Source organism: Zingiber officinale, chromosome 7B, assembly GCF_018446385.1.
Source record: "Zingiber officinale cultivar Zhangliang chromosome 7B, Zo_v1.1, whole genome shotgun sequence".
NCBI lineage: Eukaryota > Viridiplantae > Streptophyta > Magnoliopsida > Zingiberales > Zingiberaceae > Zingiber > Zingiber officinale.
Genome location: NC_055999.1, coordinates 15,240,781 through 15,259,174, shown reverse-complemented (window position 1 = coordinate 15,259,174; position 18,394 = coordinate 15,240,781). Strand labels below are relative to the sequence as shown.

Below are 18,394 nucleotides of genomic sequence, written 5' to 3'. Positions count from 1 at the left end.
AGTTTTTTTTTAATTCTTAATTTATATATATATATATAATTTTATCATTAGTTTTTTTATTCAAATTCTTATATAGTTTTTATGCGTTATAATTTTTTAATATATATTTCCCATATTATATTATTATTATTATTTTAATATTATATCAGTCATTCTCTATATTTTACTTCATTTCATATGTTTAAATTATATAATTAACAATGAGTTATTTACATAAATATTTTCTGAAATATAAATCCCTAGATTAAGAAGGTTTATCTCACGGAAGCAACCTCACGTTCGCCGCGCCGCTGCCACCGCCGCCCCGCCACCCCGCCGCCATGATCAGCCAAGACGGCGTCAATCTCGCAGTCTGCGTCATCACCGCGCACTTCGGCGACCTCGTAGCTGTAAGGTCTCCTCTTCCCCCTTCGTTTTGTCTCATATTCTTCATCTACTCTCTCTTTCCCTATTAGAAGGTCTGCAGTTGCCTGCTGAAGAGAGGAAGCCTCTCACTTCAAGAGATCGTCCGCACCACGGAGTTCTCTAACTCACAGGTCAAGAACTGCCTCCTTGTCCTTATCCAGCACAACTGCGTCCAAGCCTTCTCCGTTCCAAGAGGAGGTGCGAACTGTCGTGAATAGATGATTTCTACTCCCCTTGTCTCCTCTTAACTCGTGGCAAAGTTGTTGGTCGACCTTATTTGTTTTGAAAATTGGGCGGCAGGGGCGGGTGGGGCGACGAAGACGGTGACGCAGTACATGGCGCTCTTCGATAACATCCTCCACCGAATGCGTTTCTCAAAATTCTTGGCCATTGTCAAAGGGGATCTCGGGGTACAGGTGAGTTTTTTTCTTCTCCTAATTTTGTCGGGTTAAAATTTCTAGTTTTACAGGAGAGCTTAGGGTAGACCCTTCATAGAATTGAAAGAGATATCACTATCGACCCTCCTGTTCTCTGCTTCTTTATTTTGGAAGCGGCAGAGAGCTCAAAGGGATGAGGAGCGGAGCGTCAAGAGACAGAGAGAAGCGCAAAAAAATAGATTGGACTCATAGGAGAATTCCTTAACCTTATTTAACCTTCTTCTTTGGTTCCATATTAAAGTTGCTAACGATTTATGCCACCAATATTAAAGTTGCTAACGATTTATCCACATAGCTTTAGCTGCTAGAAAAGAGAGCAGTTTCTACATTTATATTCTTGATAGTCTCAATTGCCTTACCTAGTTTTATTTAATTAAGTGCCGAGCCTTGATTGTAACTGTTTGATTGGTTCATCATGATCTATTTCCATGTGGAAAATGCACCACAAACACCATTCCTCCCTGAAGACCACACACATCCTCTAGACCATGCACAGCCTCTGTCACAAAATCGGGGGCAACATTGCTATAGTTTAATTGTTGAAAGTCTTGGATCAAGGCAGCAGTAGGGAGGTACTATTATGGGGTTGATTTACGTCGGTGATGTTCGTAGTTTTGGAATCATCAAAATCCCTATGGGATCTGCTGACAAGGAGTACAAAAATAGGGTGAGCAAGGGCCCTGAGCTGGCTTCCTTTGGGGTGTAAAAAACTCAAACCAAGCACAAAGTATGATGTAGAATAAAAAATTCAAACTCAATTCTTTTGATTCAGTTCAACTCAAGATTCATGTTTTATTGGATTTTTGGGGATTTTTGGCATTCATAATAGTTATTATCATACCACTTCGTACTTAACATACTATATATATTATTATTACACATCACATGGGTATTATTTGATATTAAAGGGAAGCTCGGTGTACGAAGCTCCGGCCAATGCGGGGTCTTAGAAAAGGTCTATTGTACGTAGCCTTACCTTGCTTTGCAAGAGGTTGTTTCCGAGACTCGAATCCGTGACCTCTAGGTCATACGACAACAACTTAACCATTACACCGGTTATTTGATATTAACAATGAATAAACATTTTGGGTTTGATTTTTTTTTTTTGGTTTTATATTAACACTTAAAATTCAACGTAAACATGAAATCCAGTGTTATGTTATCCTTGAAACCCAAAATGGCCTAAATTTCAGGGCCACTTTGATTTAGTTTTTTGTATCTGCCCACTCATATGGAGAAGTTGGCGAGGATGCATTCCTCCTCAAAGTGAAGGTATACTATTGAGATATGTTAGAACAATGTAGATGCTCTTTGTTCATTCGTGATCCTAATAAATGAGTCAATTTGCTGTTGTTTCATACTAAGGAAGTTGTGTGTACATTGGAAATGTCCTCTATTGAAGCCTGTTATTGTATAGTGTGAGATAAGATTATCCATCCTCCACGATAGTGAACAATGAGAGTTTTGGTTCTTTTGCATTTTGACTTGAGAGTGAAAGAGAAAATCGATCTTCCCTTCTTAGAAAAGGAGAAAGAGTTGAAAATTTTACTTTCACAAAAAATAAATATTTAGAGTTAAGGGATTGTAGGGTAAGGTTTAGGGCTTAGAGAATAAAGTAGGGTAACCTTGTTGCCTTGGATTTTTATGTTCTCTAGGAACTGCAATACTCCACTCCTGAATCAATTTCCACACCATGTGACCCCTTCTATGTTGTTAGACTAGATCTTTTGTCATGATTTTCTATCTCCAGAAAGTCCTTTCATCGCCACATATGTATTTTATTATTGCTGTCTTTATGATGCTTTCTCTTATAAACTTCTTTTTATTTAATTGTTGTTTTATGCCTAACAGAGCCTTTTAATGGTTTTCTTAGCTTGCTGGCTTTCTTAAATTGTTACTTGTGGTTCCGTTGGCGTCATCTGTCCTGAGACTTTTATGATGGCTGAAAATATAGCTGACAACACAACAATGGTTGTGCTTGCACTTGCCATGCCAAATCTATTTTGATCTTTACTAAGAATTTGCATTGTAAATTTTTCATGTAAAGGGTTCACCACCATTCCTTCACATTTTATTGTCGAGCAGTAACAATTAAACATTGCAAGACTTTATAATGTTGTTTCTCTGAGTAAATACACCAGAACTTGCCTTGTCCTATTAACATTATTAGGGTTATGTTTTTTTAGTGCTATTGTTACTAGACTGTAGTTTTGAAATTCTTCAAAAGCTTAGCATCTCAGATTATATATCCTCTTTGTTTGAGATTTTCATGTAAGTAGCAGTCATGCTGAGATACATCAAGGAGCCTTAACATTCTAGAAAATGAATGAGTTGGAGTCAAGACATCAAATTTGTTGTTTTTTGTATTTCTTATTATTCTGTTTATAGAGTTACATCATGACACAGGAAATCCATTTGGTCTCAATTACATAATCCAGCCTTAATTTAAACAATCATAACTAAGTGCTGAATTTTTAATTTTAATTGATTGGCTGATCATTCCTGAGTTCAGTTCATGTGGAGAGGACTCCCTAACATGTTGCATGGCATAGTTGGATGATGAATGAATTATTCCAAAGTAGCATACTATGAATAGCTATATGAACTTGCAAAAAAGTGGAATATTAGATGGTGAACAGAAGATTCTTCATCATTTTAATCCATCCAAATCTCTTGTTACATGTCCTATTTTTTCACATTGTGTTATATCATCAAATAATTATATTGAAGTTATTTTTATTTAGATAATTTTCTCTTCTTAGCCTAAAGAATAAATTTATTGTTTTTTTTGATATAATGGACTCTACCATATCTCTAAGTAAATTTCACAAGAAATATTCATGTTAAAACAGTTCAGTTCATTTAATCAAATGCATGATATAACAAACCCTGTTGTTTGTTCTAATTTTGATATGACAAATGATATCATTTTCCACACTTGTTGCAGTGTGAGACTCTTCTGCAGGGTATACTAGGATATGGTAGGTTGACTTTTGATCAGCTCATGGTACGGGCAACTTCAAAGCAGTCAGAAGGTAGGCTGAATATGTCACCTCACAATTCATATCTTTTTAAATGTTTTTTCTTGAAAGTTCCTTGGAGCTCTATTAGCTTTGTGTACATTGAATATTTCAAAAATTGTGAATGTTCCTTAGGCAGTTCATGCAATGTGGATGTTTTGAGAAAAAACTTCAGTAAATTAGTACATGGACATTATGTTGAACGATGTCCCAGGCCTGAACCCTTTATAGCACCCTCAGAGGAAGCAGCTCCAGCAAGGAAACGCAGTTCTAAGATAAGTTTAAAATCATAGATATTTTATAAATTTTCTTCTTTGCTTATCATCATTAATCAAATATTGTATTGGGTATCCTATTAGTAAGCCAATTTGGACCAATTTAGCAAATCCTACATAATTGGATCTCCTCCTTTAGAGACTAGGAATGTCATAGGAGCATCCATTGACAAAAGGATCATCCTAAGATGAGTATCCCATGGCTATAGATGTTGCAAGTAACTCATCGTGCTTCGTCAACTTTTCTAGTCAAATTTGTAGGAATTTTCATTCATACGACTTTTAAATTTGTAAGCGCAAAATTTACTTCAAAGTATCGTATCCTGAAGTGGATATAGTAGATCCCTTTTTTGTGATGGAAGTAGTAGATATAGTGGTTTTGTAGTGCTTGCGGTAGTCACTCAACGAATATGATATATGTACTTATGTGGTTGTCATGGAATTGATGTAGCGAGGTGTAATAGTTGCTCCTTTATATAAACCATACAATAATAGAAAGAATTATGATGTTTTACAATTTTCATTTCCCGGATTCTTGAGTATTTGGGGTCCATGAGTTCTCTTGATGTTTGTAGAAGTTCGTCCAATGGCCTAATCCAGACTCCACCCATGGCGAATAAACTCCACCATGGCCGGTCCCAAATCCGGATAAAGGAGTAGGCTTGCATTGGATTGCCAACCAATGTCAAACAAAGAAAAATGTTATATATGGATCTATCAAACTAGTTTTGAGTGGTTTCTTGAGTAACAACTCAACCTTCTTGAGTAGTTAAAAGAACTTGTTTTAGGAAGAACATGCAAGGGCCCAACAACTTGTGACTTTGCTGCAAGATCTAGGGGAACTTGATCGTGCCTTCACAACTCTTAGATTATGAGAGCAATTTTCAAGATAGGGAAATGGGCTTGCATGACAATAATGCCTAGACTATTAACATTGGGAATCAGTGGTTCTGAAGATTTTAAAACCATTCATTGGAATGGAGTTAACACTCTACCTAGGATGGCTGACCATTGTGGTGGTATTATCTGAAAATAGAGATTGTTGGACTAGCATCCCTTCACTTTGAGGGTCATGTAGTTCTTAAAGATGAATGCTAATGAATCATACTCTTCCTATATAGAAGATTTTGAAGGCTCCTGAATGTTTTGCTTTTGTTCTCCCCGTTATTTTGAGTGACTGCATACACTGCTTAGTATGAGTGTAGTCAAACTGAATTGCATTTGCTTATGTCGCCTAATGATTATGTGAACTAAATCAATCTTTGTTCATATTTTCCAAGTCATCTATGAGTTATTGATTGAACCAAGGTTTAAAATTTTGACCTGTGCTAAGGTTTCGGTTCTAAACCAGAATGATACGGTTTAGAACCGTACTGTACCGTGTCGATACGGTTTATATATATATATATATATATATATAAAGTTGTCTGAGAATTGCTATGTTGTGGACCGCTTGCTGTGGATTTGTGCGCGCCCCGACTCGAGGCACCTTCAATGCATTGGAGGCGCCTTCGTCAATTTTTTTTTACAAAGTTGAGGCATCAAATCTAGGCGCCTCAATTTATTTATTTTTTAATTTTTAAAAATCAACATTTCCTAAATCTTGAACCCTAAATACATATAATATACTCGGTGAACATCTAAAATTTTTAATCATGAACACTATAATCCAAGAGGGAAGCCTGAACCCTAGAGGGAAAATCTTATTCGTTCAAACTCATTATAACCCAACTCCTAAATCCTAAAATCTTGAACCCTAAATACATATAATATATCCCAAAAAAATAAACAAAAAAAAAACGTTCTGATTGAATCCAGGGCGCCTGGATTGAATCCAGGGCGCCTGGATTGAATCCAGGGCGCCTGGATTGAATCCAGGGCGCCTGCTTGGATTCAATCTAGGCGCATTGGGTTCGCACAGTCGCGTGACGTATAGTCCGCAACATAGGAAATCGTTAAGTTGTATATTAATTTTATGTAACCTGATAGCATATCTTTATCAAAACTTATGAAATAAAGGATAGTTAATTTAAAGTATTTCCTAGGTGTAAAAAGTATATTAATATTCATGATTCCAAACCTTGATTCTAAGATTTAAAATAAATAAATTATTATCTATAATAATTATTTAAATTAACACAAAAATCCTAATTTATATATAATAATTATATAAATTATTTATTTATTAATTTATATAATTATAGTTTATAAATATTCTAAATAATATATATTAAATATTATAGTGTGTGTGTGTGTATATATATATATATATAGCTTATATTGCATTTTAAAATCAAATTTATTTAAAAAATTATATATTTTTTAAATTTTTCAACAATTAATTTTTTAGAATTATTTATAAAATTTTAAAATTATTTTAAATATTTTTATAAAATTTTAATCTATTTTTAATTTATAAAAATAATTTAAAGTTTGATTTTAAAATTATTTTAAATTACATAACTATATATTATATAAATTATTTTTTTTTACTTTATTTTTTTATATTTTTAATAAAAATAATAAAATTATATATTATAATATATTAATTAATTAACAATTTATTTAATTAATTATTAATTTATATAATATATATTTTAATTTATATAATAATTAATTAGAAATTATATATATAATATAATGATTTTAATTAAAAATTTTAATAAAATCCAACTTTTCCTCACGGATTCGCGATCTGCCTCTCCTCCCTTTCGTGATTTTTTCTCGTCGTCTCGCCCCTTTGCGATTTTAAAAATAGACTAAAATTTTATAAAAATATGTAAAATAATTTTATAAATAATTCTAAAAAAATAATTATTAAAAAAAAATTAAAATATATAAAAATTTTAAATAATTTGATTTTAAAATGCAATATAAGCTATATATATATAAACTATAATTATATATAAAAATTAGGATTTTTGTGTTAATTTAAATAATTATTATAGATAATAATTTATTATTTTTAATCTTAGAATCAAGGTTTAGAATTATGAATATTAATATACTTTTTACGCCTAGGAAATATTTTAAATTAACTATCCTTTATTTCGGAAGTTTTGATAAATATATGCTATTAAGTTACATGATATATATATATATATATATATCGAACTATATTGGCACGGCATGATGGCACGACATTATACGGTACCAAAACTGTATCGTTCCGATTTGGGATTCAAACTTTGGCACAGGTCGAAATTTTAAACCTTGCTTAGGTCATCACCATAGTGGTTCCAAACATGTAATGAGAAGGTGGAAGGTTGGTTAGGCCTTGACAATTAGTGTAAAACTTTCAACAAACTCGTCATCTTGTGAACTTTTTTACTTAAGTGTATCTGCTTAATGCCAAATAAATCCTAATAGCTAATCTCAAAATATTTGAGACTCACAATTTATTTGTTTTGTTTTGTTGCTCAGGTTGGTTGACATGCATTTCTTTAAGTTGTGATTTATGTTATTTGAATTACTCTGGTTCATATGCAAAATACTTTGGGAACACTTTGAAAGGATTTTTTTATTCTCGAATTTAGTGAAAATAACCAAATATGTTGAGATGATGTGATATGTAGGCCGTCACTCCTTTTTATATGATTTACAATTGCAAGTGCATCAAATTGATGGCACTTTAGTTTTCTTTATCTTGAATTAGTTTAGCTGGAGGCTTGGCATAATCTTGTTGCACCTATGACCTAACCGTATGAAATTGCATCTTGCCCTATTGTGCATGAGTATGATATTTTAAATTCCTCACCCACAACACCATCCAATATTTCTTATTTTCTTTAGCAGATTTAATTGTACGAATACTGATAGCAATGTTTTGGCTAAGAATACCCAACTTGTTTCTTACATATATAAAATCCAAAATGTTAACTTCATGTACTTTACATTCTAACGCTCCTCCCAAATCCTTGTTGAAAGGAACTTTAAAAAGATTAATTTATTTGAGGTAAAAGTCACATTGACCACTAGGATAGGATTTCCCATGTAGTGTAATTGCAAGACAGTGCAGATATTTAGTTATGTTTCTTCTTACAACATTTTTAGTGTAATGTGTCAAAATGAATTTTTGTTTTACTATTTTTTTTTTATGGATATTGTATTTTGTGAGTGTTTTGTTCTCAAATATTCTGATGTTCTGACTAGACATAACTTTCCTAGTTTGATCCATTAGAAGAGTAGTGCATAAGATTCCCCAAATAAGAAACCGAAGTATGGTTTTACAGATTATAGAATATATTTTTGGCTTTTTTTTTTGTTTGAGGTCATATTGCTTATGTTTTCCTTGCATCTTGTTGTCCATAATTCTTGCATTTGTTATCATTATGGTTAAACTAGAAGCTTATATATGTAGTTCATTTTGTTCTACAATTCAGGGAAGAGATTCTTTCTCTCGAGCAACAAGTTGTAATAGCTGCAAGCCTCACTGATGCTGAAAGATTTTCTGAAATTCCTAATACTGGAACTGACGCTTCAGTCACTGAAGATAAACAGGATGTCACAGTTGGTGATAAGGTTGGCCTCTGTAGCTAATCCATGTCTTCTGGTGAAACTTGATTTATTAGGAAATTTTTTGCCTGCATTGTGAGACTGGTTGTCATTTTCAGGGCTATTTTCCTTTTTTGTTGTGTTTATATATCTTGCAAAATGTTAACTTTGGTTTCTTTAATATGCAAATATCAATACTCATGATTGTGCATACATCTTTTTGTCTACTCATGATTGTGCATGCTTAAATGATGATGAATGAAATTAAGAACATGACATCTTGTTTCCTAAAAATTATATACATGTTGAACAGTTGAAGTTGGATATATTGATGTTAAATAGGCAACTGTGTCTATAAGTTTTTACACAGTTGAAACTATTTTCATGCTTTCACAAAGTGAGGCTTCAATAGTTTTCTATTCTTTTTGACAAGATGATGAAACAATCAGCAAGAATACACTATATTTGGAATCTGGCTCAATAAACTTAATTCCATCGTGAGTGATTGCTCTAACACTGCTTGTTCCACATACCTTCGAGGCGTTCCCAGTCATAATTGTTGAATGTGGATAGTCCAAGATTGTGGTCCTTCCAATAACTTTGGAACTTATTATGTTATTGGGAATTCTATGCCCGTGTGTGTAGATGAACTAATCTTTATTAATGTCAATCATATATAAATTTTGCTAGCAAAAATCAAAATATTCAATTGTTATGCTTTCATGAATGCTATCCACATAATGGTGGAATATGTCCTTGATTTATGAGTGTATTCTATCACCAGTAGCAATGCTCACCTGGTTCTTTCCAATTAAACTAGGTTTGTGGAAGTTTCTTACCCTGTTCCTCAAAAGGTAGCCAAACATTTTACACATGCCTCTACAGCTTGCACAACAAATTATATAACCTAATGATTTTTGTATTGTCTCTTGTTGCTCTTCATTTGGTCATTAATTTTCTGTGCCATGTTCACTGATAACTATTTTGCTAATCTTTAATATTTTATTTGATGTTTTGTAAATATGATATGTAATGTGGGAAAATTGTTATGTGACGAGAATGTCAATAGATAGATGAGCTATCAATCCTACACTTAAACAAGGTGATTCCATTAAATACAGAAAAATGTTGACACTAATGAAGATTGGAGTTTGTATGCTTTTGTATTCTAGTGATAGCCTTTGTAATGCTCAATGGCGGGATGAGATCTATCAAATGACCAAGATTAGTTTGCACACATTGCCATTTATTGTTTGCATTAAGTTTTCTGTTTTTTTGGATATATGTGGAAGCAAATCCCGTTTGGTGAAGACCAGGTTTGAACATAGAACTTTTGCAACAATTTCCAAAGTCTTTACCAACTTATCAATTGACACCTTCTGTATGCATTTAAGATGGCTAGCCTGGTTGCATGATTGCCACTTATTTGCGAGTAATCTATTATTTTGCAGCGTAAATTTGAGTCTACAGAGTTAGATGAAGAGACTGAAGCTACAATATCTGAAACTGAGGTCCTCTGGCGGGCAAATTTTCAGAAATTTGTTTTTTGTCTGAAGAAGAAGGTAGTCATTCTGCTCTGTATCTTATGCCCTATTATGTTTTATATGTAATATATGCTGCAATCCTGTAATGAAAATATATTTTACTTATTATACATGTGTTGGTTCTTTCTTCGAGTCTTTCATGAAGTGATATTCAATATATTGCTTGCCTCAAGAAAATGTAACTAAGGATGAAGTAATGTAAAAAGTCCTTAAATATTTTTTGGAATGCTCTTAGTAGTTACTATTTAACAAAACAGTTACTAACTTGATAGTGCTGTTAATTTTGTGATTTGATTAAAATAATTGACAGTGATTTACAGTTGCCTATGTTGGTCACATTTCAAAATTTTCTTGTTGTTTGCTAAATCATGATGCTGAGAAGGGGGAAATTAAGTTTTCCATTGAATTCTAAGTAGTCATCTATGTGATACACAGGAGTTAATAAGATACATTGACATGAGATCATATCCATACTGCCATTGTTATTATCACATTGCAATGTTGATGACGCTCATATGCCTTTGATACTTTCTTTGTATAAATCCTGCACTTCTCAACACTTGATTTGTGGGTCTGTGTCTTGACATATTCTTTGCCCAACACTGAGTAGTCGCGATAAACACGGCTGATGTGATGATGATTTTATGTCATGATATATTCTTTTCGATTTTTTCTTTTTGTTCAATTTTGTTTTGTACTTTCGATCTACTTGTTAGTATTCTGTTTTACCCTTTTGCAACTGCATCTTTCAGCATCATTAATGCTATTTTCTGTTGGTTTAGGTTTGTGTTGCAAAGGTGAGGTCAAGGAAGGGTCTTGATGCTGGTGTTGTGTTGGAAGCGATCATTGAGTCCAGCGAACAAGAATGCGATTCTAGTAAGATCTATGGTTGTAGTGCTTCCCTTTTCATATAATTTCTTATCTGCTTTCCTGTTCTCTTGTCAGTCTTAAGCAAATTGGAATTTAATTGTAAAAAATCTCCCATTTTTAATGCTACTTATAGATATTTAGAGTAAAACTAAAACCTAATATTTGATTGCATAATTATTTTGATATTTTATGTCGGAGATGATACATGTGTTGGACGTGAGGAGTTTCTATAAGGAATATAATATAAATTAATATTTTCAAGCAATGTGCAGTTGTAGTACACCAAAAAGATGATAGAAATATTGTGTATGACATTTTATAGATCTTCAACCATAATCCATCCATCCATGCATATATAGACGCATTGATTAATCATGATAAATTGTGTAGGAGTATTAAGGATATTGAGCTCAATGGTTGCATACATTTGTGCATAATTACAATAAGACCTGAATACCATTTCCTTGCAGGTGTGTCACAGATTTCATTGTTTGATTTGACAAATGACATACTTATATGAAATGCTTTTATACACATGAGGATATAGATCTTCTGGTCAATTTTTGAAAGTTTATTTTCCATCATAACTATGTCTAGGAATCAACTAGTTTTCCCTTCAAATTGACTGTTACTTTGGGGACTTAACTGTTAGATTGTTTTTCTGTCACCTCGATACTTAGCGCCATGTGGTAAAGCAAATTTCTCACAATTATATTGATGTCTCTTATGTCAATATCAAGAGTCTATGGCAACTTCAGTGTCACTGATTTAGACCCTATTTTTAATAATTTTTCAGTGTTTGTCAGTACTCTTTTATCCACAGCTCTAAATTAGGCTTTGTTACCTGAGCTCTTGTGAAATTCGTGAAACACCAGTATATTTGATTTTGGCTCATAAGGAGGTTAGTAATTCATGAACAACTTTTGGAAGTCTTGGTGGTCCATGCACAAAATCAGCAATTCAGTTGTTTGATGTATCCACCTTTTCCGAAGATGAAATAAAATTAAACTGATATGTAACAAGCTTTGTCTTTCCATTAGTGTCTATACTCTATAGATCTGAACTTTTATCTTAATTGAGAATGCAAAGTTTGTGTGACAGTCTTATATTTGAGAATGGAAATTAATACATAAGATTGGGCAGTGATAATGGATTAGGAACATATTTTTCAAAAACTGATTGCACTTTCATATTTGTCTGTTTGTTTCTTGGAGCTTACATTTGTTATGTGGAATACCCAAGGCAACTAAATTTTTTGTTACTTTTAAACTTGTAGTTAAAGCATCGATGGATAGTATTTTGGAAAAAGTGAGAGGAAAACCTGATGGTATTTCGATGACGTTGGAACTTGTAAGGGGAATCCTTGAAGATCTTGATTGTTCTTCACATACTGAGGATTGCAATGTTTACTACACAATAGGTATGCAGCTTCTTCCTACAGCATCAATTTAGTTCACTGAAACAAATTTCTAGTTGTGACAGCCCTATTCTTTTTTGTTCTGTGACATTACTGAATACATGACTATAGAGTTGCAATGCATTACTGAATCTTGCCGGAAGGATGAGGTACATTCATTTTTTTAAACAATTTTTCCAGAGTCAACAACATAACATATTGACACGTCTGTTCAATTTTAAGGTTGAGTCACTTATATTAACAAAGTATGGGAAAGAGGCATTTAGGATATTCGGATTGTTGAATAGAAAAGGTTCCCCTGTTGAGACAGATCAGGTATCATCTTTTCTATAAAATGATTTTTGACAACAAATCTTAAGCTTATTTTCTAAGATTGCAGTACTCTTTTTTTTTGCTTGATGGTAATACTTTTGAAGTATTGGAGTTTGTTTGTATCTGGATTCATGAATTTCTTCTTTTCAACAGTTTGGAACTTAGAAGAAAAAAGTGACTGATCCTTAGGAAGGTTAATCATAATACTTTAGTTGCAATATCAAATGAATGAAAATTACAAACTCAAAGGAGGTTGATCTATATGTATATGGAATGGATTTATGTTTCACTGAGCAATGTAGGTTAATGAATGACAAGAAAATAAAATTTGGTACCTTGAATGAATAAGATGGTACACGAAACATAGATCTAATTGTTAGTCTAATGAAGGGATCAAGGCAGAGTTATTTGCTCAAGAGCTAGGCTTCACAAGCTAAAATGACTTCATTCAGTAGCTTTTTCATATAACCTTATAAATTGTCTTCATTAATCCACAATTCTTCATGTGGAACTAAACTAGGGTGTCACAAGCATAATGTCAAGCATTAGAAAATGTGTTTGATGGAATCCTACATTTTTCCTAATAAGCTGTTGATGCTTTTAGGTGGTGCATTTTGTGTTATATATGTTATTCTCTAATCTATAATACACACATTAATCACTTCTACTCGATAGTCGATACTCTGGAAATAAGATATATATATATATATATATATATCACACAAACTATGCACTCAATTCACAAATTCACACAAGCTTTCTTGTCGATATGATACATGAACTCACAGAGCATATCATTTAAGTTGGCTTATTATATTTGTTTGGCAGAGTGATATAATTAACATAAGTGGATGGAAGCCTGGGTAGAATGATCAATTATCAGTTTTTAAGCCATTTTTTATTTTCTAAAGTGTTTTCATTTGCCTCAGTTCTCTATTTCCCTCCTCTATTTTTCTTCCCTGCTATCCCTTCATACCGTTGCTCCCTCTTTCCTCTTTGCTTCTTAGAATGATATTTAGTGTCACAGAGAAGGTGGCACCGAGACTCCAACCATCTAGAATGTGCCTCAACAGATGAGACATGTACAGCAAAAGTTTTTTCCATCATTATTTGCCTAGGACAGGTGCATGACTTTTAGTGACCAAATCTGTGTTTAGTCAGATCCAAGTGTGACCTTTTTTGTTCTAAATCATCAAATAATTGTCCTTTGCACCTCTTATCACTTGAATCATAATATGTAGCATTAAATTAAACATAAACAGCATTAGTCACCTTGTAGCTTGTGAATTCTTAAAGATATCAAGTGAGATATAACTAATAAACTAACTCAGTCAATTGAAGATAAGCTTATATATGACATGTATATTCAAGTCTATTCGATGAAATGAACATTGTATCTGCATAGGAGGGTGCACATGTAGCCACATATACTGTTTTTTGATGGACAGTTCTTGAGCTTTGTTAATAAACAATGTTGGTAAACTTTTCGAATGTTTTTCCCCATGAACATTAAAAATACATTCATGTTCAGCTTGTTAATTAATCTAGACTTAGAAGAACGATTAAATTGGCTTGCTTAATGTTTCAGACAAATGTCAGTGTTTCTCTTTTCTTGCCAAGTATTGAGCATGCTCATGAAATGCTTGCTTCATTTATTGTGCTTCTACTGTAATTAGCCATGTTTGTAATTTATAACAATTGTCAATTTCTCATTATAGATTTCAGACTTTACATTAGTTGATAAGAAAGTTGCACAGCAAGTGTTATACAACTTGTGGAAAGATGATTTTCTGTCTATGCAGGTAAATTACTCATTTTTTGTCTATGGCATGCAATTCCAAATGGAACACATTATTTATATTCTATAATTTTGTGCTTTCTTTTTCTTCTTTGTTGGTTACATAGACAGGTTGATTATAATTATAAGGCTTCAAGCTTGATTTGGCTTCTTTCTCTTTCATAAATAATTTTGTTCTGATTACATTGGGATTTTGGAACTAAGATATTTGTAGTTTCATCCTTTCGGATATTTTGTATCTTACTACATTATTATAGAATTGGCTGAATGTTGACCGCAAAGACATACAACAGTTTATCATCACAAATGTTGTTTTTTAACTTGCACAATGATCAACTGTTGAGTCTTAGCAATCTCATATCACTGCATGGTAAGTTGGATAGTGTTTAATGCAGTTTTCATTATCATCATTCAAATCTTTACAAATAATTAGTTTTCTGAGGTTATGATACTGCTGTCTGTTCACCTGATTTCAGCCTTGTAAAGATGTCATTGGATTGTCATAGACATTAGGCCAAACTTTGCTGGTTGAGACTTCTTTGTCACAAGTCACAACACAAACCAAAAAAAAAAAAGAGAGATCCTTATTTCCTAAAATGAATCCAAGAACTTACTTTGGGTTAAGATGAGTGCTGAGCTATATATTGACATACAATATGGCTCTCATCTTGTCCAAATTTTATCCCTAATATAACCTGCAGAATTTCAACATTGACTCATTTTGCTGATGCCTTTCATATCTACTACCAATTTCCTAGCTGAACATCCTTTTTCTCTTTGTAGACTCATATCTTTTGCTCTACTTTGTTTGTCTTATTGAGTCTGTAGCATAGAATTTACTAGCTTGGTTTTCTCTTCATTTTTCACAACGGTTGAGATGCATTTGGCTGAACAACCACTTTGTATCTTAGTATACTTGTATCTTTTCTCTACTTTTACTTGGGCCTTTCTCAACCTGTAGCAGATTGGTTTTTGTTAAATGCCCTTATCTATATAGTCTTGAATACTGAAGCTATAGTTTTCAAACCACTTTGAGACTGTTCTTCAAGATTTCATTGTTAAGGCACTGGCAACAAGCTTCTTCCAACTATGCTTGATGCTTGTCAAAGATGTATGAGCCAACTAACAGCTTATAATTAGAAGTTGGTAGTTATGGGCATGATCAACCAATTTTCCTGCTTGCTCAAAATAGTTGTGTCGGAAATTCTATTTATATGATTTCTAAAGATGTAATTCGAGATTGATTGATGCCACAATTTCCTTCCTACATTTTATGTTATTCGCATGCTACTGCCTCATAATCGTTAACTACTATGTAATATTTGGATGATGGTTGCTGATACTTGCTATTATTTTTGGTTTAAAATGGGATAAATGATTCCATGTCTAGTTCCAGAAGTTAGTCTTTCACATGCCAGAATTTTTTGTCATACAACAAAATGGAGCTGTTCTATCCAGAAAACTGGTAGCTGTTGGAGGTTTCATTTTAGTTGTTTATAGATTATGTTTCTGTGCATTTCTTGATCATTTTCGAGAAGTTTTACTCTGATTTTTATTTCAGATGTCTTATTGACTGACATTAATTTTACTTCAAGTGTTATTCCCTTACCATTAACCCTGTACCTTTTTGCTTGTTTTCGTAAGTATGCACAATTTTCTGGAACTCTGCCCACTTGTGGCAAAACAAATATTACATCCGACAAAATTCATCTTTTTGTCTCTGGCCATCTTAGTAATTTGCAATATCTTTGTTTTTTATGCAGAAAGTCTCTGTAGAAGGAACCGGACAGAGGAGGGAAAATTTTTTGTGGAAATTGAACAAGAAATCTTCATGGAATCTTGTCCTAAACCATTTATATCATGCTGCACTTAATTTAAACCAAAAGATTACTCACGTAGTTGAACAGGAACATGAGGTTCGTGATCCCCAATACCTCCTTCCTTCACTAACAACATCCTTTTAATATGATGATCAGTAATCTATTAGATAGAGCATGCAATGCTATAGTATGAGTATATTAGATAATAATAATTTGATATTATTGATTTTAATATATTATGTGCTATTTATTAATGATTTTTTGTTAAGTTATTTATATATTATGTATTATTAATAGTTTGGTTTTAATGGTACATAATATTCATCTATCTTAAAATGTTTAACATCTATAATAACATATGACAAAATGTTTAAGGTGATTGATGACCACCTATATGTTATATTAATTTCTCTAATTACTTGATTGCGTAAATGAAAAATACTTTCAAAATTGCAATACAGGCTTGTTTTTATTTTTTATTTTTTATTTAAAAAAAACCTATTGATCTGGTTTTTCTTTTTTTCTGCTTGCAGGCCCTGCTGTCTGAAGAAAAACTCAAGCATCTGAAGAACAGTAGGACGATCCTAGAATTGTCCCTCTTAAAACTAGATGATGCTATTATGATTTTCCATGATTTTTAGGCATAAATGCAAGTACTTTTGTTATATTTAATCAATTGTAAAATATATTTGGGTTAATTATGGACGACCAGGAATAATGAATTACGGATCCTATTTTCAACATAAGTTTTAATATGAATTTTCAATTTAAAAGAATATTAAATTTGTTGGGCACAACTTCGGAGATAGTGAGTATTTAACAAGCCGAGGGTATTTTGATAATAAAACAAAACTATGAAGTGAAAATGGTGGTTCAAAAGTTATAGTGGGTATTTTGAATAATAAAGTAAATTATATGGGTAAAGTAAAATTTCCTCTTATTTCTCGGGCATGTTAAATCAATTTAGTAGGTTGGATGACGGTGAACTTTTCCATTTGTCTCCAGTTGATTAACTAGTCTACAGTGAGTGTGTATTAGAACAACAACGTGGGTTTGGTCTAAAGGCAATTGATGGGGAGGCGTGAAGGTGCGTGTGTAGGTCGTGACCAGTTAGTGTTTTCAGATTTAATAATAAAATGTTATATAAACAATAAAAATATGGCATTTTACTAAATCGTCCAAGTCAGGTCGATCGATTTAAAAATTTATTATTTTCAAATTACGCTGCTAAATTTAAATTTGAGGGTATTGATATATTAAAGATCCTTTCAATAGTATATAGATTTTAGTTTGAAATGAATTGAAGTTTTCTATGACCTTTAGTTAGTTTTACCTGAGACTGACTGATGACCTATATTATTTGAAAATTTAGAAGTTGATATTTTTTTTTGAACCATGGGAGTCTTAGAAATTCATTAGCAGTGTTGATTAGTATAATTAGCTTAGGCTTTATAATAAGTAGCCTTTGTATGTTTAAAAATTTATTTTTCTCAATTTATGTTATTGAATTTAGATATGAGAGCATGAATATATTAAGGAGGCTTCCATGAGAACATTTGTTATTCAAAACTAATTGATAGACCAAGGATTTTATATCCCTTCAAATCAAAATAATGTACTCTTGAAAGCTTCTTTAACGTTGGTGGAAAATCTGGTCAATTTTGCTAAGGATTTATTCAAACTCAACAATTGAATGTTTGTATATTGTTACTGTAGTTATAAACAACATTTTGAAAAGCAAATAATTTTGAGAGAGAGTTTTTGTTATGAAGATGTTGGATTGTTTGTGTAGAATGATCTTTTATAGTATTTGAAACATGGTCTATGAATGACATGCCTTTTAGATCATGCAGAGCTCCATGCGTAATGAAAATTATGGAGGCCTTAAAAATTTATTATCTTGATAAGAAAGATTTAATTATTAGAACAGACTGTCAGGTCATTATCAGTTTCTTTAACAAATCGGCCCAAAATAAGCTCTCTAGGGTAAGATGGATGACAT

At 32.4% G+C, this 18,394-nt stretch overlaps 1 protein-coding gene across 3 annotated transcripts; it reads left to right on the top strand.

Moving 5' to 3' along the window:
- Positions 1–232: 232 nt before the first annotated feature.
- On the top strand, positions 233–17,133 carry LOC122005391 (DNA-directed RNA polymerase III subunit RPC3-like). 3 transcript variants are annotated; one of them, XM_042560419.1, is made up of 14 exons: positions 233–389; positions 456–603; positions 706–821; positions 3,790–3,877; positions 3,998–4,137; positions 8,515–8,658; positions 10,083–10,193; positions 10,958–11,051; positions 12,322–12,465; positions 12,574–12,611; positions 12,685–12,777; positions 14,493–14,576; positions 16,336–16,488; positions 16,926–17,133. In XM_042560419.1, exons 1-14 carry the CDS (start codon positions 321–323, stop codon positions 17,031–17,033), a joined length of 1,530 nt encoding a protein of 509 aa, XP_042416353.1. In that variant the 5' UTR covers positions 233–320; the 3' UTR covers positions 17,034–17,133. The 3 variants fall into 3 exon arrangements, with proteins under 3 accessions (XP_042416353.1, XP_042416351.1, XP_042416352.1); XM_042560417.1 differs by having other exon boundaries at positions 10,958–11,063; XM_042560418.1 differs by having other exon boundaries at positions 238–389; positions 459–603; positions 10,958–11,063.
- Positions 17,134–18,394: the final 1,261 nt, after the last annotated feature.